The sequence below is a fragment of the Antedon mediterranea genome, chromosome 3, assembly GCF_964355755.1.
Source record: "Antedon mediterranea chromosome 3, ecAntMedi1.1, whole genome shotgun sequence".
Lineage (NCBI taxonomy): Eukaryota > Metazoa > Echinodermata > Crinoidea > Comatulida > Antedonidae > Antedon > Antedon mediterranea.
In genome coordinates this window covers 22431888-22457019 of record NC_092672.1, presented here as the reverse complement: position 1 = coordinate 22457019, position 25132 = coordinate 22431888, and the positions used below count along the sequence as shown (strand labels likewise).

The following is a 25132-nucleotide window of genomic DNA, read 5'->3' as shown; positions in this document are numbered from 1 at the left end:
CCGATAATACGATCTCTACTATACTATAAAGGTATAGTATAATATGTGACTCCATGATCTATACTAAATTTTGTATTTCATTAAATGTCAAATAAATATATGCTACTACTGCTATTATTACACTTTAGGCCTAGCTTAGAAAATCTACAAAAAATGTATTTCACAAAGATCAGGTGGTCGTCGTTTGACAGGGGAGAGAAATGTAAATTAGTTGACAAACACAACGTTCATGATGTCGCGAGTTTGGAATACACTGATGTCGTGATTTTATGAATATCTCATGAATATTAATGAGCTTCCCTAAGCTGCTGAAAAACAGACTTTCCTTGAATTTACTCTAAAATGTATATGAAATTAAATTTTTTTTTATTTCTGGTTATTACTTCTTCATTCTGACATGTCTATATTGTTATAATATTTTTTATTTAATAAATAAACGATATTTAAAAGCAATTTTAAACCCAGAATCCCCCTTTAATAATTTGGATTCTAGTAAAGGTTCAGAGTATGGTTCTAAAAAGGTTGCTCCATTATTTTAAGACATCTCACATATGCCATTAATTAATCATTCATGATGGGTTCTGTACCTTATCATATTAAATTTAAATCCTGTATTTAAAAACGGATACTTTTATACCAATCTTAATTTTACCCATTTTTTCAAAAAATAAAGAAAAATGTATGCGTACAATACCACTTGTTATGCTTTTCTTGAACTCACTAATTCTGTTAATACTGCATTTGAAAACAATTAATTTTATGAAGTACTTTTCTATATTTATCAAAAACATGATATTTTCAAGTTGTTTCATTATGGTATTTTGGGGCCTTTCTTAGATTGGTTTAAAAGCTATTTTACAGATCGAAATCATTATTTCAAATTAATAATTAGTAAATCGTCCAGAAAACCTTTTTTTTGCAGATGATACAACTTTATTTTATTTTAATAACAAAAAAATGATTTTTTAATTGACAAACCAAGTGAGTTGTTCACTAATGATTCAATCACTTTTATGTTGGTTAAATGAGGTTTGCTAGGTTATTTGGAGGATTGCAGAGTTTGCCAATTATTTTAAACAGAAAATGATGTTTTAACCCAAATATAAGTGGAATAGTCTTGATTAAACCATTGTTTCTACTTATAAAAACTTTTAAATAATATTTGAAAAATCATTATCTGTCCAACTACTTTTCCGATGAAATAATACACTTTTGTCTATATTTCTGTTGATTTTATTTATTTATTTTAAGTTCCTGTATGGTTATTACCTTTATTCATGTATTTTATTTTATATGTTTTCATGCTATTTTTTAAACAAATTATGTAACCTAAATATATTTTCTGTTTGTATTCATTTGACCAATACGGAAAAAATTGTATTAAACTTTAATTAACTTGATAATATTGTTAAGTCCTCAAAATAAGTGCTTATGTTTTTCATAATGTACATTTGGATGAAAGAAAAAGCCAGTATACAATCTAAATTAATAGTTGCGCATTGAATCTGGGCAATTATTAAATACATTCCTAAGTCAATGTACATTTTATTTTGATTCCAAATCTGAGGGAATAATTAATTTATGTGTGAAATTATAGGACAATTCTCAATAAAAAAAAATTATAACAATACTGCTTGAACATTAGATGAAGGAGAAACCTCAATCATTGAATGTCAGTAACAGAATAAATACCTTCTTATATAATTGACAGAAAGTGAAAATATGTAGTTTATAAAACTAATCAAAGTTTTAACAATACATCTACAAGAAATAATTCAGAAACAGAAGGACTTGGTTCCATAGTTTTGTACCACAATACTGTAAATGAAATTCTGTATTTATCTAAAATAATACAAGGTTTGAGTAAAAGGAACATTAACATTAAGTGCATATTTTATTAATTTTTTACAAAAATACTGGCTAACGAATTCTGGCATCGGTGGAAGAAAAAATATCTGCAAACACTTCAACCTAAAAGGAAATGGTGTTATAAGAAAAGAAACATGAAAGTCGGTGACGTTGAGATCGTCAAAGATGAAAGTCTACCTTGCAACTCTTGGGAGTGTTGGAAAAGTCTCAGATGTATATACAAGTGAGGATGGTCTTGTACGAAAAGTGAAACTAACGATGGCATCCAGGAACCTAGATAATCGTGGAAAAAGAAGTCAATCACTTTCTACATTGGAGATACCATATATAAATTAGTTCTGCTAATGCCAACAGACATAAGTAATTAAATAATATCTAAAAAGAAAAAAAAATGAAAACACTTTGAAAATAAATCAAACTAAAAGTAGAAATGATTAGTGAAAGAAGTAAGTTTTCTTTTACGAAAATATTTACAATATTTATGACAGAAGTTAATCAAAAGTTTAGTATTATTGTAATCAATTCCCCGTCAAGGAGCCACTATTGTTGTGTATGCAAAGGAAAAGTGATGATACTGTCAGTTTCATAATTTATCTTTGCAGGGAGCCATGTTATATATGTACATCGCACCTTGATACCTTGATATGTAAATTAGGCTAGTCACGGTTTGTTGCAGTCACTGTTCATGGTATGAGAGCTGTGCACAATAGGCGATACGTTGTATTAACGTTGTTGTACACCTTTAATGCTCCGTGTGGAGACAATCTTATATATTATTATTTACTTATGAATTATTTAGGTTTGATAGACATAATGATGATAGTATGCCCATGTTAACGGCGAATTATGTATGATAAGCCGTAGTATACGTTAGAGACGTGCTTCATGGCGCCGTGTCAATTGTTTCTCTGTTTGTTTTTATTTTAGTTTACCGGATGAACGGCTGGACATTAGGTTATGTTTTTTAAAAGATGTATAGTCCCCCAAAAACATGAAAAATGAAGATTAATTACATCAGTCTTTGATAGGTTATTTGTAGTTTTTATCAAGTTAATCAATTGCGTAGAAAAAAAATGTTTTCACTAAAATGACACCAAACCAAAAATCCATTGGTATGGCAGCCAAATTGACTTGTTTGCTTTAAATTACAGTTTTTTCAGGTAAATAATTTTTTTTCCAATCCAAGTTTTGGATAACTATTATGATATTAAAATGGCATAATCAACAACAAAAATGTAAAAAGTTTTTTTCAGGGGGACAATACATCTTTAAATAATGAACATGTCCATACCATTTGTTGTATGAGAGAATGTATCTGGTGGGTGTAAATCTGTGAAAATACCATATATGGCTCTGTGGTCTAGTGGTATGATACTCGCCCTGTAAGCGAGAGGTTGCATGTTCGAATCTCGCCAGAGACATTATTTCATACAACTAAAAAGTATGGAACTTTCGCGAATGAGCTATGCTCGACGCGATTATGAGATCATGCTCCGAATATGAGCACTGTTTCTATAATTTACAGTATGATTTATATAAAATTCTCATATATATATATATAATATATGATGAAGGGCTAGTGTTGCCCAAAAGCTCTGCTAACTTTTCTGGCTGTTTACTTTATCGTTTTGATTTAGCTTTTCGATTTTTATTTTTGTATCTCCATTGAGATCCAGCCACTGATACACACAGCATTGTCATTTTTTTCAGTAATTTTCCTTTGGATTTATATAATATATGATAGGTAGACAGATACAATGCAGGATCTGCATTAGTTGTAGTTGTCATACCAACAAGCAACTTCAAGCACTACGCTATAGTTTTCATGACATTTATTTAATAGAGAATTAATAACTAAATTACAGTAATCCACCAAATGATTGCTAGATTAACTGCAGCTTTTTAATAGCCCCAAAAATAGCATTTTAAACTTGTTTATTTTTTTTTGTTAATGTTGACTTGTGTGCACTATCTTAATGGTATAAATTTGTTAAATTCAAGATTTTGAATAATTAGACAATTTAATAAAAATTTCAAATAAGAAAAAATATGAAGGTATTAACAAGCAGCATCTACCATATTAAAATAATTATATTCTTAGGTTGCATTTTGTGCTATTCTGTTTGAGGAACAAGCATTTTAAACAAAATTAAGAATACAATTTAGGATTCTGAACATGAATGGTTCTGAATACAAAATTAATTTATGACTTACATTATTTTGTTGGTCCACTGCTGCTGCCATGTCAACCAACATTTGGCAGACATCGACATGACCACTAAATGCACCCACATGCAATGCTGTATCGCCATCCTATTTAACATTTAAAAAATAAATATATGTTAGAGAAATGCACATTTTTGTTCATAATAAAACAAAAAACAAAATGACAACCGTTACATAAAATATCACAATTGAATAAAAACATATCTTATACTAGTAAGTACAGAATACCTGTTACAATTATAGTTTAAAACTTCACAGTACAATCAGTCAGTTTGATACCTCATTACCCCTAGGCGCCTCGCTCAAATTGCGGTCACTTTCTATTCCCCATATGTATGGATGCATGCAATAACAAAAACAGACAAAATAATAAAGATGTTATAGTTATATGGTTTTAAAGTATCTTTGAACATGATACATATTTGAGGAATGTGACTTTGTCACCTTCACTAAAATCAGGTCACATACTAAGCACTAAGCGAGTATGACCATACAGATGTAGCCATACCCCTGTACCAGACACCACGCAATATAGAATTTGGTATATTTGAATGATTGTTCAGATGTTTTGCCCTACTCTGACGTCATTTGTACTTCATACTAAGTACATTTGAGAATACTTGCGAAAAAAATTGCAAGTAGTTCTTGGGTGGGAGTCGAACCCATGACCTCCAAATCACTAGCCTGCCGTTTATACGTCTGACCACTTGCTCGGATGGCTAGTGGTTAGATTCGAGCCCAAGTACGCAGCGTAATTAAACTACTGTGGAGTAGTTTTGCGTCAGGGAGTTGAGTAATTGGTCAGATGTTTTTCCCTATTCCCTACTCCACAGTAGTTTAATACAATTACAACCCTATATTGAATGACTTCCAGCCCTATAGTGATTATGATCATACTGCTGTAGCATAGGACTACCCCTGTACCTACTACACCACATACAATATAAACAGTGATTATGATCATACTGCTGTAGCTATAGGCCTACCCCTGTACTCGTTTCACCACACAAAATATAAACAGTGCGTATGATCAACTGCTGTTACGCATACTCTAATAATCTTAAGATAATGAAGCCTAGTGTATAGCTACAAATGAATATCAATATATTGCCTACAATTGTAACTCAAAGTATTGATATGGATTGGCATGGTAAAGGTCCTGGTCAAATTCATTTACACAATTATTATTTAAAGAATATTTTAAGGCACTGTAATCAATAACTATTTAAAAGAGTACCCATGTGACTAGAGAGGTGATTACTGAGTAATAATTGCATGTAATAAGTTTGTTTGTCCCAACATTTAGTCTGTCCATTTGTCTGTAGTCTATCCAATTTTTTTGTAAATTAAATCAAGCAAATTGACCAAACACAATGTGATGGATTATCCAAACTGTTGCTTGTTATTGGTCAACTCACTTGTGTAGCGCCTACATTGTGTTGACAACCAAAGCTTTAGTAAACCAAGTTTTATTTCTAGTTGACTTACTACTGTATGTTTCATAGGCTTTATAACAGTTTTATGTATCATCATCTACATCATAGCAAAGAACTGATAACACAAGAATCTCCTGTTCTTCAATTTGCATTTAAAACACAGTATCGAAAGTACAGTGTTAAAAGGTCAAACTGGGTGACGCCATTTCACAGCATGGAGCAGCGCCCCCTCCAAACTAGGAAGTCAAAACTATTAATTCCTATAGAGGGCTCAGTCAATTACTCTATCCCCCACTATAGTATTAGCAGATCCCTTCTATGATTTTGACTTTCTATTTTGATGAGGGCGCGCTACTCTATGGCTCACAATGGCGCCACCCATTAGCTCAATTCTATCCCACAATGCCTTTCGAAATTGTTACGCGCTTCGGACGAACAGGAGATTCTTGTGTTATAAGGTACAATAGTATAGACAGGAAATATACCAATTTATTTGTATTTTAGTTATTCTGGTTTTTTTTAGGCTTCATCATTCAAATGTATTTATTCTGAATTAATTTGAATGTTATTGTTAATGTAAGAGGCTGAATGTAATGACAAAGAGAGTAGTATTGTTTTACAGTAGAATGAAACTATAAGTATAAAATTATCAGTCATAAATGAATATATATGATGGAAAGAAAGACATTTTAAAAATCCCAAATTTTTTGTAAAGAGTGAATGAGTAGAATGTATGCCGGACATGACTCAGAAGCCTGATTCTAAGAGGTATCTGTTGACTATACATTTACAATAGAAATGAAAATACTGACAATAATTAGTACTACTATATTTAGTATTAGCTGTTGCACGTAGTGTGCTGTTAATTTACAATAAAACCTACTAGCGACTTTATGACAGGACGGTAGACGAAGGGGGACGGTAAATGAAAGGATATTTTTTACTGTAATTTTTTAAATGTATTATTAATGAAATTATTTAAATTTTCTTTTTCATTTGTATATATTTATATTGGCTCATATTTTATAGTTTAGTTTTTATTTTCAACCTGTTATTGGTGTTTTACACTGTTGGTTTGATATAAAGAATAAATACGGTAATCTACACAACATATTAATCTGCGCATGCTTATGCACATTATACTGAGCATACTCTGTTCTGTTCATTATCGGGACTTATATTTGGTTGATTTAACATTCAATCCAATGGACGGAGTGAAGTTCATTGCATCATTTTGAAACCTTGCAACAATAAAAAAAATGGCTGATCAGTACGCAAAGGGAATACACATTTTAGTTTTTCATTTTCAGTTAAACTTAATTAAAACATCATGCTTTTTATATTATAGTATGTGTAGGCTGTGAATTCAATTCAATAACATTTATTCAATAATGGTAAGACAAGAAAAACAAGCATCCTCGTAGCCTCTTTTTTATTAGGTGTTTTAGTTCATCCATTGAAATTTGCTAACTAAACTTAAGTTAGTTATTTTAGTTAAAATAGTGTCAATGACCATGCAACTAAAGGCACGATCACTGTTTTAAAATTTTTTCTTATTTTTGAAATAAGTTTATTTTTAATCTTTGATATTTTGTGGATAAATAAAAGTTTGAATTTAAAAGAATGAACATAACTGAATTAACAAATATTAAGCTTTACAAAATCATTAAAGTTGATCTTTTTATATTGTGATTTTCAAATAGTATACTGTTGACATTATTGCTTATACTTGAATGAATGCTATAAAGTAAGAATTGATAATCTGTCTGTGCCGGCTTAGCTCACCTGCCGCTATACATTTGTCATATCATGCAAGGGATTGTATCGTGCGATGCTGGTGCATTTACAGTTGTTGTAAGTAGCTAAGTTTATAATAATGTATTACGATATACCGACTTAACTTAACCTAAAATTGATCTTGATAGATTACTACTGTACGTTGTTATCTTAGTACATATAGGCCTATTATTTATGATAGCTTTCTCGCCGGCATTGGCTGGTGTGATACTGTTTGTAGGTAACACTTCACATTGCGCATTGTGTGCCCGATGGGCTTGGCTCCCGTGCTCTATTATTTATTTGTTATTGTTATTGTTTCAGTTACCATATAACCGCTTTACATATTAAATTTTACGGATCCAAAGTGCTGTGTTTGTGTTGTATTGTAACCGGTGTGGTTATCTGTCTGGATAGCGGGCAGCCGGTATCCGTGAGGCCAGAACAGTAAAACAACTATTTGTACATCGCATGAGAACCTCAGTGGAGATGTCTTCGAAACAAAGCAGTAGAGCAAGTTCACGACGCTCATCCGTGTATTCGCAGCTCGCATTGACAGCCGCAGAGGCTCGGGCAGACGAAGGCACGCCTAAACTATACAAAACAAAAAAGCAAAGTCCAAGTAGAAGCAGCGAAGGCCAAGGCGGCATACCAATCGTTGCTGGATGAAAAGGCTGCTGCAGCTGCAGAGGCTAGGTCAAATGTGCTTGACCAAGAGCTTCTCGAACTCAATGTGGATGACTTCAGTGACGATTCCTTGGATGGTGTTCCTGCAGTTGAGCGTAACCGTCTCGTAGAACAATACTTAGAAAGCCTTCCTAGCCAGACCAAACCGACTCATTCGACACCTAAGATGGCAGAGCCAAAAGCAGTTATGGGAGAAACCAAACTTGACTTATCAAAGGGGGACGTTTCTGACTTTCTTCAAGGCATGATGCGTATATACGCTCGTCGGGATCTCGTCACGGCTTGTATACCAAACTTCGACGACCAACCTGAAAGTTTCTGGGCATGGAAGTTATCGTTCCAGAACGCAATCCAGGATATTCCTCCTGCGACGCCATCGGAACAGATTGACCTGATTCTAAAGTATACTGGACCTGAATCTACCGAGATCGTACGAAGTGCAAGGGCCGTCCACATTTCCAACCCAGCTAAGGGATTGTCTGTTGGTCTTCCCGGATTTGACTATTTAGATACATTTCTAGGCGTCAATCCTCTGGTGTCAAAGATGTCACGAGATCTTCAGGAGAAATGGCGTTCTCGAGCCTTCCGTTAAAAGCAAGACTCGGATGGTAAATTCCCACCATTTTCATTTTTCTCCAAGTTTGTTACAAAAGTGGCTAAAGAACAAAACAACAGGAGCCTGATGCTCTCCCACGCCGTGGAACAGGGGAAATAGAGTAACCCGAAAATATCGACTACGCCCAAAGCTACCTACCATGCTAATATCCTGGCTAAGTTGACAGGTCTTGACAAAACCAACGATACCGACGTCGATGTCGAGACGAAGTGTCCCATTCACAAGACTCCTCATCATCTGTTGCGTGATTGTAGAGCATTCCTCAAGATGTCTACCGATGCGAAACGAGCACTACTGAGGTATTGCTTCCGGTGCATCGCATCGACTTCACACGTAGCTAGGCAGTGTAAAGCCGACATCGAATGTTTATTGTGTGGTAGCAAACGGCACCTGGACGCCCTGCATGCAGATAAGCCGAATACAGAAACCAGCCAGCAAAGCGGGGAGCAAGTCAATGTTCCTACTGATGATAAAGGCGCCCAAGGCAACGTTTTCGCTAATAAGTGCACCGAGATATGCCACAACGTGCCGACAGCAAGGTCCTGTTCCAAGATATGTTTGGATCGTGTGTATTTGAAAGGCATGCCTGAGATGGCTATTACCACTTATATTGTCTTGGACGAGCAGAAACAGGCCACTCGCTAGGTATAAGCTGTTCGACTTGATGAAGATCGAAGGAGCGCCAGTTCCATACACACTTAAGACTTGTTCGGGCGTTACAAGCACATCTGGTCGTCGTCTCACTGGACTCGTCATCGAATCGAATAGTGGTGTATGTATACCTGCTCCGCCGTTAATCGAATGGAACGCCATTCCTGATTGTAAGACGGAGATACCTACTCCAGAGGTAGCTGAATGTCATCCGCATTTGAAGTCCATTGCTAAGGAAATCCCAAATCTCGACCCTGACGCAGACATATTAATCCTCCTGGGACGTGACATACCGCAAGTTCATAAAGTGCGTGAAGTGCGTAACGGCCGAAATGCTGCTCCGTGGGGCCAGCGATTGGACCTCGGATGGGTGGTAATGGGAGAAATCTGCGTAGGGAAATCACATCATAGCACCAACATTAACACGTTCCACACCCACACCATGCATACTGGACGACCTTCATGTTTCAACCCTTGTACCAACCTCTTCGGAATTTCTCATCATCCACCCGTATATTCAGACCATGTAGGGTGTGACGTCTTCAACTTGTCAAATCACGACAATAAGATTGGTAACTCTACGGAAGATAGGCAGTTCTTGAAGATAATGGAATCTGGGTTTGTAAAAGGCGTTACAGGCAACTGGGTAGCACCACTTCCATTCCGTTCAAATTCAAATATTCTTTATTCATCCTCTATCATGAAAATATACAACAACAATATATGAGAACATAAAAAAGATGAAAAGGAAACACATAAAAACTCAAAAGAGCTTGATTAGTTGTGTCCCCCTATGTCCCTAACTAGCCTAAAAAACTAAAACATAAATAATAATAAAAAAAAAAAAAAAAAAAAAAAAAAAAAAAAAAAAAAAAAGCTAAATCCTGCAACAAGTATAATTTTTAAAATTATTTGTAAAATGATAATAAATGTTCTTTAAACAATGATTTAAATATATATATTGATTTGGTACTTTGTAGTTCGTAATTCAAGTCATTCCACAATTTGGGTCCCACACATGACACAGTAAAACTAGTAGAAGTACGATTACGTTTTCTGAGTCTCATTTTGTCTTTAGATCTTGTATTATAATTATGGTAAGAACCATTTTTAATAAAGAGCGATGAAAAACGCACGTCCTGATTAGTAGTAACATTATACATGAAAAGCCCAATTTGGTACTTATTGATATCCGCAATTTTAAGAAGTTTAAATTTATAGAAACATTCAGTCATTGAATCATTAAACTTTGACCATGTTATAGCTCGTAATGCCCTTTTCTGGAGTTTAAATAACTCATCTAAATAACTTGGAAATGTGCTACACCATATTATGTTGCAATAATTTAATACTGGTTCAATGAGTGATTTGTATATTGTCCAGAGAGCATAGGTTGGTAAAAAATGTCTTACTTTATATAGTATGCCTACATATCGAGATATTTTCCTAGCTGTAACATTGATGTGGTTCTTATATGTGAGAAATTCATCAATATGTACTCCAAGGAATTTAGTCGATTTAACTCTATCTATTCTTTTATTGTTGACATAAATATTTACATTCTCTAAATTACTTGGATTTCGCTGATTGCGGAAAATTATGTAATTAGTTTTTTTAACGTTGATTGATAGTTTATTGCACATGAACCAATCCGAAACATTTTTTAGTTCACCATTAACTAGTTCTATGAGCGTATCCAAGTTTTCGTGAGATGCAGATATGTTTGTGTCGTCAGCAAATAAAACAAAAGATAACGAGTTTGAGCAATTAAATACATCGTTAATGTACAAAATAAAAAGTAGAGGCCCCAGAATTGAACCCTGTGGTACACCGCAATTTATATCCATCAAACACGAACTTGTGTTATCAATAGACGTAAATTGTTTCCTTCCACTAATATAGTTTCTAAACCATTTAAGGGCCGTGCCTCTTATGCCATAGTGTTCCAATTTTTTAAGAAGTATATCATGGTTGATGGTGTCAAACGCTTTTGACAAATCAATAAATATTCCGATGGTATTTTTTTTCTTATCAAGCGCATCGGTTATTCGTTCAACCAGATCTATAACGGCCATAAAAGTAGAACTGTTTTTTCTGAAACCATATTGTGCATTATTAAGGATGTTAAACTTTGTGATATAATTATTTACTCTAATTTGAACAATTTTTTCAAGAATTTTTGAAGCGGTAGGCAGAATAGAGATCGGCCTATAATTACTGACGTCACTTTTATTGCCAGATTTAAAAATTGGAACTACTCTAGCTACTTTCATACTATCAGGGACCATGCCTGTCTCAAGAGAGAGGTTAAAGATATGTACAAGAGGAGATGCCACAGCAGCAATAATATGTTTTAGAATGCGATTACTTAAGTTATCAACACCTTCTGAATTTGAATTTTTGATTTGACTAACTATTTCAATGACCTCTTCTTCATTCGTAGGATTGAAAAATATGGATTGGGATTGACTCTCTTTCATATATTGTTTAAAGTCAGAATTGTTTACATTTGGTATTTTGTTTGCTAATTCATTTCCAATGTTGGAGAAGAAGTCATTAAAAGCGTCAGACATACCTTTTGGATCACATACCAAAGTTTTATTACTATGGTTAATTACCTCATTTGGCTTAACACTCGATTTTTTTCTATTTAGAACTTCATTTAAAACTTTCCATGTTTGCTTTGAATCGTGTCGAGCTGCATCCAGTTTTTTGGAATAATATTGTTTTTTCCGAATTCTAATTAAATGAGTTAATTTATTTTTGTACTTTTTATATATATTTTTTAATAATTGTGTTGGGTTTTTAAGGTATTTTTTATAAAGTTTATTTTTCTTTTTTATTGAAATCAAAATTCCTGTTGTGATCCATGGTTTTTTCTTTGTATTACCATTTGGCTTATTACTTTTTGTAGGTATGTTATTATCTATGAGATTGGATAGTTTTTTAATAAATAGGTTATATGATGTATTGGTATCTGTGCATAAATATAGTTCACCCCAATCCTCATTAGAAATAGCAATAAGCAAGTTATTTAATGTTGTATCATTAATTATTTTTTGTTTTGTAATTGGAGCTTGTGTGTTAGTATTTAATGACAAGTGTGTTGTCATGAAAATGGGTAGATGATCGGTAATGTCAGTGACTATTACTCCACAATGCGAAATGTTATCATCATTTGTAATAATATTATCTAAAATTGTAGCAGAAGACGATGTTATTCTCGTGGGTAAGTTGATTAATGGATTAAAAGATGTTGAGTAAATAATGTTTGTGAATTCCTGTGTTGTTTTTTGAATGTCATATTTTAATAAGTCTTGATTAAAATCTCCTAAGATATAGCAGTTTTTGTTTTCGCGATTAAGTTTATGTAAGATTTCTTCCAGATCAGAGTTAAATGAGTTGACGTTTGAATTTGGTGGTCGATACAACATACCTACAATAGTATTTTTGCCGTTTGTGTTTATTATTTCTAGAAAAAGTGAATCAATGGAGTTATCATTAAATACAAAATCATCACGTGTTACGGTGTTGATTTGTTCTTTTAAATATAGACAAACTCCACCACCGACTCTACCTTCTCTATTACAAGTGTACATATTGTATCCATTGATATTTAATAAGTCAATTGGCGTGTTCTTATTTATCCAGGTTTCCGAGAAACCAAGTACATCAAACGCACGACCTATGGTATCTAACATAATGCTAATTTCGTCGAAGTGTTTTGGAAGACTACGTGCATTCATGTGTAACGTTGTAAAGATACCATTGTTATCAATTTGCGCCTGTAGCTCATTAAGTTGTGTTGGAGTGAAATATTTGCATAAACCAGCCTCGTCACTTTCAAAGCAATCTATGGAATGTGTAGGACTCGATTTATTTTCATATTGAGTCGTGCTCATAAAGTAGTATTGGAAAAAGAACAAAATATAATCAATTCACCAATTAAGCTGTTAAGCAAAATGGCGTTCAAATAAATGACTAAAACCCGGCAGGTTAGCAATACAATAATAAAAAAAACCACAATTTACAATAAAAAGAATCACAATAAAGCACACACACCAAACAGTTAATGCAGTCTATAATGTATACAATAGTTAAAATTCTGGTTTCAGGGCAAAAACAAGAAATCTCACAATTTCACATTTAATGTACTACCACACGGTAAATTAGGTGGAATGCAGTTTGTTGAGATCGGAAAATTTTGTTACGATAATCTTCTTATTATTCTTAGTTAGTACATGTATGCGTCCATCTTGGGTCCAGACTGCGGTCAAGGCGGAATTATGCTGGGTTTTGATGGTTCTTAACAATTTCATCCTTTTCATTGTTAGGTTCTCGTGTATAAAGGTATCGGTACCTTTCAGTTTTCTTTTTGCTTTATAAACTTCATTTCTTTTATTGTATTGAGCGAACTTCACAATAACTCCCCGGGGCTTGCCGTTACTTGGTTTCTTGGGGCCTAGTCTGTGACTCCTATCAATGTCATTATGATTCACCGTAAGGTTCATCTTAGAACTAAATAATTGTGTAACAATATTATCGGTATTCTCACCTACTTTCTCCTCCAGTCCGTGTATCACCAAACAGTTCCTCCTGGAGTATTGTTCACTTTCATCCAGTGATTCCCTAATGTCCTCGATTTCCTGTTCCATTTTCTTCATGCGATCATTCGACTCGTCAAGTTCAAATCTTAGAGCATCCATAGTGGCTTTACTAACAATTTGCATAATATGCTCAGCCAGTTGGTCCTTGATCATCGATGTTATTTGTTTCGCTAAGTTATCCAATATGTCCGATTTGCCATCAAATAAGAGTTTCAATTCAGATTGGATAATGCCAGCGATTTCCTTAGAGTCTATGTCGCAATTGGACTTATCTAATTTATCATTAAGGCAAGGGATGCCTTTTCCTTCAGCCTCTTTTTGGTTACGACGTGGCCTGGCTGCAGGCGAATCGTCCCTCTGTCCTCCTTTTGGCTTACCACCGCCCATGTTGCGGGCAAATAAAACACTGAAATCGAGTAAACAAAATTCCTTGAGGTAAATGAACAATAGTAAACGTAGGTTGCGACTATGTGTAACAATGCATTCAGCTGGTGTGACACGTGAAATGTTTGATTTCCAGGAGCGATTATTCGACACGTCTTACTCGCATCGCTTCTCGATTGGTTTTCGTTCGTCAAGGCCTACGTTACCCGACAACCGACACGAAGCGATGAAGTGGTTTCGTACCTTGCTGAAGTCCTTTTCACGAAAGCCTAAGATGAAACAGCAATATCTTCAGTTTATGACTATTATGTTGGTAAAGGGTCATGCGGAGCAAGTTACTACAGGTTGCTTACCCAAAGAACGATGGTACCTCCCACATTTCGGAGTGTACCACCCGAAAAAGCCGGACAAGATCCGCGTCGTGTTCGACTCAAGTACTGAATATCTGGGTGTTTCGCTAAACAGTGTGCTAATAACCGGACCCGACCTCGTCAACAGCCTAATCGGCGTTCTAATTAGGTTTCGAGAAGATACAGTTGCCTTTATGGCAGATATAGAGCAAATGTTTCATTCTTTCCATGTGAAGGAACAGCATCGTGATTACTTGAGATTCCTGTGGTTTAGGAATAACGACCCGGAAAGTGATATTGTGGATTACAGAATGAAGGTTCATATATTTGGAAACGCACCGTCGCCTGCTGTTGCCACATTCGGATTGCGCAAAACTGCTCAATTTGCGTCAAAAAGGTTTGGCGAAGATGCCAGAAAGTTTGTGGAACCTGAAGTCCCTCCCAACTCCAACTGATTCCATTGATGTGTTGAAACGTACACAGTCGATGTTGTTAACCGGTCAGTTGAGACTCCACAAAATTGCATGTAATAACCTCGAGGTGATGAATGCGTTTCCAGGCGAAGACCACGCTGGAGATCTACGGGATCTCGACTTTACATCACAGGAACCTCCCATTCAAAGGTCACTGGGAGTGTATTGGGACATTAAGCGTGATGACTTCACCTTCAAGATTAGTCCAGTCGAGCGACCCTTCACCAAACGAGGAGCATTAGCCGAAATCAACAGCATCTACGACCCTTTTGGCATTGCCGCACCAGTTTTAATTGAGGGTAATAATAATAATAATAATAAGATGTTTATAGCGCACATACCACTCCAGAGTGCTCAAGGGTAAGCGGCTGTTGCGTGAGATGACAAGAGATAGTTCACTTGATTGGGATGATCTCTTACCACAGCAAACACTATCTACATGGCGCAACTGGCGGCTTTTGTTACCTACCCTGTCGGAGGTGCGCATCCCTCGTGCATATACACCTGTTCCTACTACTGAAGCGACCAGGCGGGAACTACACACGTTCGTTGATGCTTCCACCCAAGCTATCGGTGCTGTCAGCTATCTCCGGGTTTCCGACAAAAGTGGAAACGTCTACGTAAGCTTTGTTCTCGGGAAGGCGAAGTTAGCACCCAAACAAGCAACAACGGTGCCGAGGCTCGAACTGTGTGCCGAGTGTTAGGCGCTGGCATAGCAGAGCTCATTGCAGACGAACTAGACCTGAAACTGGACAGCATGGTTTTTTACTCGGACAGCCGTGTGGTACTTGGATATATTTCAAATCAAACAAGACGATTTTATGTATATGTTAGCAACAGAGTACAACGTATTATCAGAATCACACAACCAGCCCAATGGCGATACATCGAATCCGGGAAAAATCCAGCCGATCTTGCTTCGAGAGGCATTTCTGCCTCAGATCCGACGTTGTCGGAATGGATGGTTGGTCCTGCGTTTCTCCGTAACCAGTATCTTCACTTGAATTCAGCCGACGAATATCCAGTCCAAGAAGAAGATCCCGAAGTTCGGCCAGTGGTTCACACGTACGCTACGGTGGCCAAACCTAAAGTCACCACGATTGGATCGGAGCGATTTCAAAGGTTCTCTGGTTGGTTCAGAATTTTACGAGCAGTTTCTAACTTGGTTCATATAACACGTTCATTTTCCCACAGACATACCAAACCAGATGGGTGCAAAGGTTGGGACATATGTGCATCATCTACGACACTGGATGACTCAAGCCGAATTGTTATAGGCGCCACCAAACGCGCTGTCTTTGCAGATGAGCTGGAGTTTCTGGAGAGTGGTAATCCGCTGCCTAAGTCAAGTGCACTCATCAAGTTGGACCCTTTCATAGACGGAAATGGACTTCTCCGAGTTGGCGGTCGTCTTAAGAACGCTGGGATGGGAGAGCTGGACACACACCCGATAATTGTACGAGGGTCACATCACGTCTCCGACTTAATCATTCAATATTACCATGCACAAGTCCAACATCAGGGAAAGCATTTCACGCGAGGAGATATTAGAAGTGCTGGATACTGGATTGTGGCGGAGAAACGAAGGGTCGACAGTATAATTAGCAAGTGTATCAAGTGCCGGAAGAGAAGAGGCAAGGAACTGGGTAAAAAGATGGCGGACTTGCCAGCTGAGCGCTTGTCCATGGCCCCCCCTTTTACGTACGTTGGCCTAGATGTATTTGGACCATGGATAGTGTCATCACGTAAAACGAGAGGAGGTATGGCGAGAGCAAAACGTTGGGCGGTACTGTTTACGTGTATGTCTTGCCGCGCCATTCATATTGAGATTACAGAGTCTATGGACACGTCAAGCTTCATCAACGCCTTGCGGAGATTCCTTGCCATTCGTGGACCAGTAGGTCAGATTCAATCAGACTGTGGCACAAACTTCATGGGAGCGTGTAACGAGATTGGTATACTTAGCACCGATGGTGGAGTCAAGAAATACCTTTTAGAGAATAACTGTGAGTGGTTGTTTAATCCTCCCCATTCCTCCCATATGGGCGGAACATTAGAAAGGATGATTGGCATATGCAGACGCATCCTAGATTATATGTTTGCCGACTTAGGACCTATCCAGCTGTTACATGAGGTTCTGACGACACTTATGGCAGAAGTTACGGCGATTGTGAACTCAAGACCGCTTACGCCGAGACCAAGTGATCCACAATCTCCTGATGTGCTAACACCAAATATGATTTTGACTCAAAAGTCTAATCACGTGAGGGCCCCTCTTGGTATCGGTTTTACCAAGAACGACTTAGTTGGAAGGCAATGGCGGAGGGTGCAATACCTGGCCGATACGTTTTGGTCCAGGTGGAAGAAAGAATATCTTCCCCTTCTACACGGTAGAAGGAAATGGCATCGTGTAAGACGATGTCTGAAGGAGGGCGACCTCGTCCTAATGAAGGAAAGGGCAATTCATCAAAATAATTGGCCAATGGCAAGAGTCACAAGCACTCTTGAAAGTAGTGACAAATTGGTGCGGAAGGTGGAATTAAAAGTGAGCCGAGATGGTTCAACCAAGCTGCTTTCTAGACCAAGCCATGAACTGGTGTTGCTGATTCCGGTAGAAGATATGGAGTGAAGGATTGTACGGTGTAAAATATCATGTTCATTCCTTTAAGAAGCAGAATTTTAGTTCAATAATTAATATATTTTCATGTAATTTTTTAAAGTAGTGGTATACTTTGTATACCAAACGGGGAGTGTGCCGGCTTAGCGCACCTGCCGCCGTATAGCGTGGCTCATTTGAATAGTATCTAGCACACGAATGACTCGTTAGGTATACGTATTTCTAGTGGACGAATTACTATACATTCGTCATATCATGCAAGGGATTGTATCGTGCGATGCTGGTGCATTTACAGTTGTTGTAAGTAGCTAAGTTTATAATAATGTATTACGATATACCGACTTAACTTAACCTAAAATTGATCTTGATAGATTACTACTGTACGTTGTTATCTTAGTACATATAGGCCTATTATTTATGATAGCTTTCTCGCCGGCATTGGCTGGTGTGGTACTGTTTGTAGGTAACACTTCACATAGCCGGGATTTGCGTATTGTGTGCCCGTGCTCTATTATTTATTTGTTATTGTTATTGTTTCAGTTACCATATAACCGCTTTACATATTAAATTGTACGGATCCAAAGTGCTGTGTTCGTGTTGTATTGTAACCGGTGTGGTTATCTGTCTGGATAGCGGGCAGCCGGTATTCGTGTTCTAAAATATGAAACACTGTACAGTGGGTAGATTTAAAACGTTGAATCATGGCTTGCCTCTTGTTATTTGGAGTCAGTTTTGTACTATGTTGTATTTATTATTATTTAAATAGATGATTAACAAGGCCATATACATGGCTGCAGTCACATGCACAAATTTGAGTTAGTGTTTACCGACCGACCTACCAGCCAACATAGTGCGCTATAGAGTCTCGTTTGCACGCGACTAAAAATGAATGAATATAAGCCAAATTAGACTAAGACAAAAAATATTACCGTATAGCTCAGTGATGTAAGTTCACTTAGGTTGACCATCTCCCCAATTTAATTTTTTTTAATGTATATACTGAAATAGACCGAATAATGAAATGAAATCATCATCTAGTTTAATGCTGGTAATTGTTTTTCTTTTATTTTAAATGCTATTTCAATTAAAAGGTGTTTTGTAAAAAAGCTTTAAACAAAATGAAATTAAATTTTGTACAGATTTTTGGGTTTTTATTGAACAGTACACTGGTACTGAAAGTGCTAACAATATAAACAGTAAGTAAAATAAATGATGAGTGAGGGCACTGTGTAATATAAAATGTATAGGCTCTTGTAATGTATTATGGAAAAAATAATTACAAACTAAAAATGGGTCTAATATGGGTCTATATTACATCCTTTAATATCATTGCTCTTCTTCTTCTTCTATTTAATGAGGAGGAGGTGGTGGACGGAGTTGGTAGTGTGTTGACAATAAAAGAGAGTATGGCAAAATGCATTACTAAAAATGTTGAATAAAACATACTAAAATATTCAGTACAACTAGCATCTTTAATCATTATAATACACAGGGATCATAGGGCATTTTTTAAGTGACTTGTCTAAAAAATAATTTGTGAAAATTGCACTTTTAAAATACAAAATCATTTGTAAGAACAATTGAAGGTTTGTGAAATTTTAAGTGTTTTTGTCAAAGATGTAATGTCTCCCTATAAAAAAAATTTATTCATAACATTTTTGTTGAATGTGCCATTTTTATGTAACATAATAGTTATCCATTTTGACCAAAAAAAAAATGTATTTACCTGAAAAAAATTCAAATTAAATATTTTAATGAAAAAATGTTCAAATTGGCTGCCAACCCAAGGTTTTTTGGTTAAATTTAACCATTTATTGTCATTTTATAAGTGAAAACATTATTATTTTTCGTTTTTTTTCTACGGAAGTTATTACATTAATTAACTTTATTAATAAAACCCTACAAAATAACATTCAAAATCTGATTTAATTAATCTTTATTTTTTATGATTTTGAGGACAATACACCTTTAACTATTAAATACTGTTTAAAAAAATATTAATTTAATAAAATGGTCAAGACACTATTGTTTTCATAAAGTGTTTCAAATGGAAATTTATGACCATAGCGTAAAAAAACATAATGTATAGCATTATGTATTGATAATAACACACATTAAAGATTATATTTTAAATTAGAGCATATAATTTACACTGTTGCCACAAAAAACTGATATTGTTTTGCACACAGTAACAACTATATTTAAGCCTAATTGTTAAAAAGCACTAAGTGGAACACCAACAATATTAAAACATAGCAATGCTATAAAACAATAAAGTATATACAACGATTAGTGAACAATAGAAACAAAATGTGTTTTAAAATATTCCATGTGTTTGTTATACAAAATGAATAGCAAACTTCTTTTTATTGTACGGACACTTAAAATTGACCTTCCGAGATTCCGAGTTACTGATATAATTATCTTGGAAACACGGAATAAAGCAATCGATATGATGCCAAAAATATTATATTTTATTAAAATAATCAACTTTAAACTTATATTCTAGAGTATCAGATAAATTATTATTATAATATTGCTTATGTATAAAAACAAATAAAGCAGTCTCCATTTTATATTTCTTTAGTAATTTTGTATTTAATACTTTGAAAACTATAATTAGGATAGAACAATTTGAATTGAATATTATTACAGTAGGCCTAATTAGGTATAAACCTAAACAAATTACCGGCCTAGTATTCATTTATTCATGGTCAAATACAGAAAAATATGTACATTATTTTTGTTTGTTTAAAGTTAAAAATTCACATAAAAATATAAAAATGAGTTAAAAAATGTTAAAATTTGGTAAAATACAGATAAAATAAATCGTTTAAAATACAAAATACAAGCAAGATTGGTTTGTGTAAAGATATAGCATAAAATGATCAATGTTTCCAAGTTTCATTGAATTGACTCATTGCAGTAGTGAGAAACGAGTTTCTCATCCTATTGGTTTTCCATCTTGGGTACACTAAACGCCCTGACTTACTAAAGACAAGGTAATGATGAGGAAGGGTGATACTCATCCGACATAATTACTTTTTACTTATGGCACTGTTAACAATATTTTTAGCGTTCTCTTTAGTTCCTATTATTCTATAAGCTATTTTACTGATTTCATTAAAATATTTGATTGTATAGTATTAAAAGAGGACGAAAAATCTAGAAATAAAACCCTAGCATAACTATTTAGCACAATCAAGATGAGCAAGCAAGTTATGTATTAATGTAGTAATAGATGTTCATAAACACCAAGCTAATTGAATTCAGCTATCAAAACTATTTTTTTATTATGTAATTGAATAATAAATACTCATTTCAATAATAAATATTAAACTCATTTTATCTTAATTTTTTTTAATTTTAAAGCTAGAATACCACGATACAGATAGCAGCACAAGACAGTAAAACTAACAAAGTGATATCACTCTGTGTGTGTGTCATCCATGTGATACCAACATATTTTATGTTTTTAAATTATCCACTTTCAAATAATCAATAATCAGTATTTTGTTTCACATGCTTAGAATTATTTACAGGGGCGGTAGCAGGACTATCTTAAGGGGATTGCCCAAATGTCCAGGGCCTTAGCCAGGATCTGAAAAGGGAGCGGGATTTAAAGCAAATTTTGTTAAATGACACCTCTAGATGGCCGGAAATGCTCTCGCACATGAAATTCATAATAAATGGCACCTCTAGTTTTTTTTTACTTCTAATTTTATAGGCCGATTGTGCTTCGTTTAAATTATTATTCAGTAGAAACAATTTAACTACAACTAGAATAGAAGTAGGTAACTTCGAAACTGGCTTATATGTTTGTTGATATCAAAGGTTTCTTAATTAAATGATTGATTGCTGCTATGTCAATTCAGATGGAAATCCACAGACATACAATACTGGCAATAAAACTATTCCATTGGATGACACACCTTTTCAACAGCCATGTTGGAAAAGGGTGGATTTAGGGGGTAATTTGCTAATAATGTAGTGAATCTCCTCATAAAACGAATTGCATGTTGGGAAAGGGTTAAGACTGAGGGCTGGATTTAGGTATAAATTGCTAATAATGTAGCATATCTTTAAAAAATTGTTAGTGAAGAAGAATTTTCATTGATATTTCTGTTTACATAATAAGGTTTACAATATAAATTATTAATGGAGAGATCATATATATCTGCTCAGTCAGTCAGGGAAGAGGACAAAAGGCTTCCTACTTTCTAGGAGTTTTATGTGGAGGAGTAATATCAGCTGGAGTCTTTGATTTATTTTTAAACATAGTACTGTTCAGTGTCTCATGGTATGTTCAGACTCACAGTGGCGTTATGTAAGCAGTGTACATATTTTTGTATGTGAACTAAGCTGCAGATTAGCGTTAGGAAGCTGTTACGCCTCGCCAGTGGCGTTAATAACCCTAGCAGGAGAGGGTAGATTTAATAAGGATAATCCAGTGATTTTAACTTTAACAAATGAAAAGACACGACCACAATTAGCAGGCCAACAGCATACCTGTACAGCAAGATTGCAATTCTGCAAGTGGTAAGTAGTAAGAGTAGTATAAATCAATATATTTTCAAGGTAACATTATATGAATATAAAATTTATAACTTTACAATGTAAACCATCATGTGTTTGTCATCAATGTATGCATAGTTCTATCTGCTTAGACCTAATCAGAGTGTTTTAAATGTGGGCATTGGAATGTCGATCGTTGTGTCTGAACACTTGACTTTTATCGACACGGATTACCTTATGTTGGATAACAAACCTGACGCTGTGAGTCTACCCTTAGGTATTACTATTAATACTAACCTTTAGTCATCCCAATGAGCCATTAATGTAAGATAGGCCCTGTTTCTGCTACAATATGTACGGCATAAACATACCGTAATAATATATTAGAATTATAATTCGGTGACCCGTTCCTTTTGAAAACTACTTTGTGAGATTGTATGGATTGAGGAATAGATAGCTATGGTTCGATCCCTCAAAATCCCCTATGGGTCCGGAAAACCCTGTGTGTTGCTTGCAGTCATTGTTCATGGTCAGTTTGCTGTTTTTTACTGCTTACTGTTCACTTGTTTTGACGATAACCAAACTCCACATCTCCAGTTATTACCCTGAAACCTCGGTTCTATCACATTTAAATAGAGCAAATATCTTAACATTTTCAGTCCACTGTGACATTTTAGTAATTGTTCTAAGTAGGGTATGTTTAACAAACCTTGTATTATGGGTGAACAATATAGATGGTATATTCATAAGGCAGCAGAAAGGTGCAAGAAATATATGATAAAATATCAGAGATAACGGTATCGATGCGGTATATTTATACCATGGAGCTATAAAAACTAATTTTATAGCTCCATGTTTATACAGTATATTTTTTATGAGACCAATTTCTGCTGCCACAAAAAATACCATATAAAATATACCATATACAGTGTGTATATTCTTGGCAGCAGAAACAGGGCCATAGTATATAATATTTGAAAACTTCCATGTGATAGTTTAATGCAATGCTGATTTTGCCATAAGTCTGTAAATAAATTCTCTAGCATTAGTGGTTTTACATTTTGGTTTTTGAGCAACAAATATGAAAATTGGTGAGTACCGCCCATGTGCTATGATTTTAAAGTTATTTTTGATTTATTTATCATTATTATTATTATTTTTCCATTCTTTATGAGGGACTTATTGGGACCACAATTAATTGACCATTGTTTCTAGCAGTGTGATTGTATTAAAATTTCTTGATTTGATGTAATGCAGCTGACATTATTACCCCTGTCTAACTACATAATTTGCTTGAATTCAAATTATATAGTAGTATAATAATTGCAATGATATTTAATGTAGGAGGGCCTAATCCAAAACCCCCCCGCCGGTGGCGGGACGGAAAATACAATACTACTTATTATTTATTATATACCAATCACAGAGAGTGAATATTTTGCCTCAAGCAAGTTAATAACAGGTACTACATTTTGCAAAATTAGTTTGATGATGCACCGCCTCTCTGTTGTCATGGCAACATAAAATGTTTCGGTGGCGGGACGGAATGAACATATTCAACAAAATAATACAAAAAGTTTAAATGGCTATAAAGTTCAAGTTTATTTTATAACTTTAAATTTCAGTATAACATCATAATGAACAACATATACTTACACTTGGTAAGCAAAATTAGAAAAATCACCCAATTGAATTATATTTGAAAAATTCAATTAAAAATATTTGCTCTAGTGGCAGGACGGAAAGTGGCGGGACGGAATTTTAACAGACATCTACTGGCAGTGATTACCTGCTCTGGTACATCAAGTTGTCTACATATCTGATTAGATTTATACCAAATGATATCAGGTTTGTCTGGCCATCTCCATTGGGATGGACCATAGGATTCCAAGCAACTAACTTCAAAGTTATCATCAATTATTTTTTTTACTAAACCTGGGTATTGATTTTTCTCATAATTAACTAAAACCCAGTCATCAACTTTGTACTTTATCGGTGCCGGTACATCAACCTCCACATTACTTCCATACTCTTTCTGTTTGAATGGTGTTTTATCATCTTCCCAAGTGCCAGAAAAATGGCTGTTGTGATAGACATTTAATTTCTTGCCACATCTTTCAACAAAGTGGACTTGGTGTGTCCCATGTATGTCAAAAACTAAGAAGTCTAGAAAATCGGGCTTTTGGTCTTCCACGTCTTCATTGTCCAAGTATGAAATATGGATATGTTTCATTCTTGTACTGCCATAACTGGTGAATTCTTTTGCACTTGTGATAATAACTTTCCCTGTTCGAACATCTGAATAGACAGATGTCTTTAAAATTCCGCCAATCCGGTCAACTGGCCCCTTCCCATGATGGGACTCAAAATAACTCCATGTAATTTTAATGGGGGTAAAGACAGGCAATTAAATAAAAACAATATTTGCTTTTAAATTGGCCCCCACAACCATCTGACCAAAAATGAACTGCATTGGTTTGAGGAACAATTTTACGAGCTAACTTAATTAAATCTTTGCAACAAATGTATGCAAGTACTTTGTCATGCCTGGCCCTGTTGGATACAATACATTTTGATTGGCACTTAACCTCTCCAGACTCCCTGTACCAAATACAGGCTGTGAAGATGTTAAAACGTTCATGTCCAAAAAATGCCTTTTGGACATCATTTCTCTGTTTATTATCATAATTCATACTGAAATCAACTTGAATTATAACTTCATGAGTGTTGGCAATTCTTTTCTTTAATAACTCAATTAACTCTCTATGTTGCCTGATATTATTGTAGTTGTGTATCTTGTAGTGTTTATATTGCTTAAATAATTATGTTGCTGCATCAGCCCCACTTTCTGTTACTTACTTCTTGATAGCATACTGTGTTGATGGATCAGTCTTCCACTGAAAATAAGAAACTGCAGTCTCTAAG

General features: G+C 35.0%; 2 protein-coding genes across 2 annotated transcripts; both read left to right on the top strand.

Moving 5' to 3' along the window:
• Positions 1-14346: 14346 nt before the first annotated feature.
• Positions 14347-15057, top strand: LOC140044150 (uncharacterized). The gene has a single exon (XM_072088628.1). It carries the CDS (start codon positions 14347-14349, stop codon positions 15055-15057), a length of 711 nt encoding a protein of 236 aa, XP_071944729.1.
• Positions 15058-15145: 88 nt separating this feature from the next.
• On the top strand, positions 15146-17704 carry LOC140044149 (uncharacterized). Its single transcript, XM_072088627.1, has 2 exons — positions 15146-15374; positions 15717-17704. The coding sequence occupies exons 1-2, from the start codon at positions 15146-15148 to the stop codon at positions 17702-17704; spliced, it is 2217 nt and encodes a 738-aa protein (XP_071944728.1).
• The last annotated feature ends 7428 nt before the right edge of the window (positions 17705-25132 follow it).

Coding starts and splice junctions, on each gene's coding strand:
- LOC140044150 (XM_072088628.1), top strand. CDS start 14,347: ATGCATTCAGCTGGTGTGACACGTGAAATGTTTGATTTCCAGGAGCGA.
- LOC140044149 (XM_072088627.1), top strand. CDS start 15,146: ATGAATGCGTTTCCAGGCGAAGACCACGCTGGAGATCTACGGGATCTC. Junction 15,375..15,716: donor CGCACCAGTTTTAATTGAGG/GTAATAATAATA, acceptor GTTCTCGGGAAG/GCGAAGTTAGCACCCAAACA.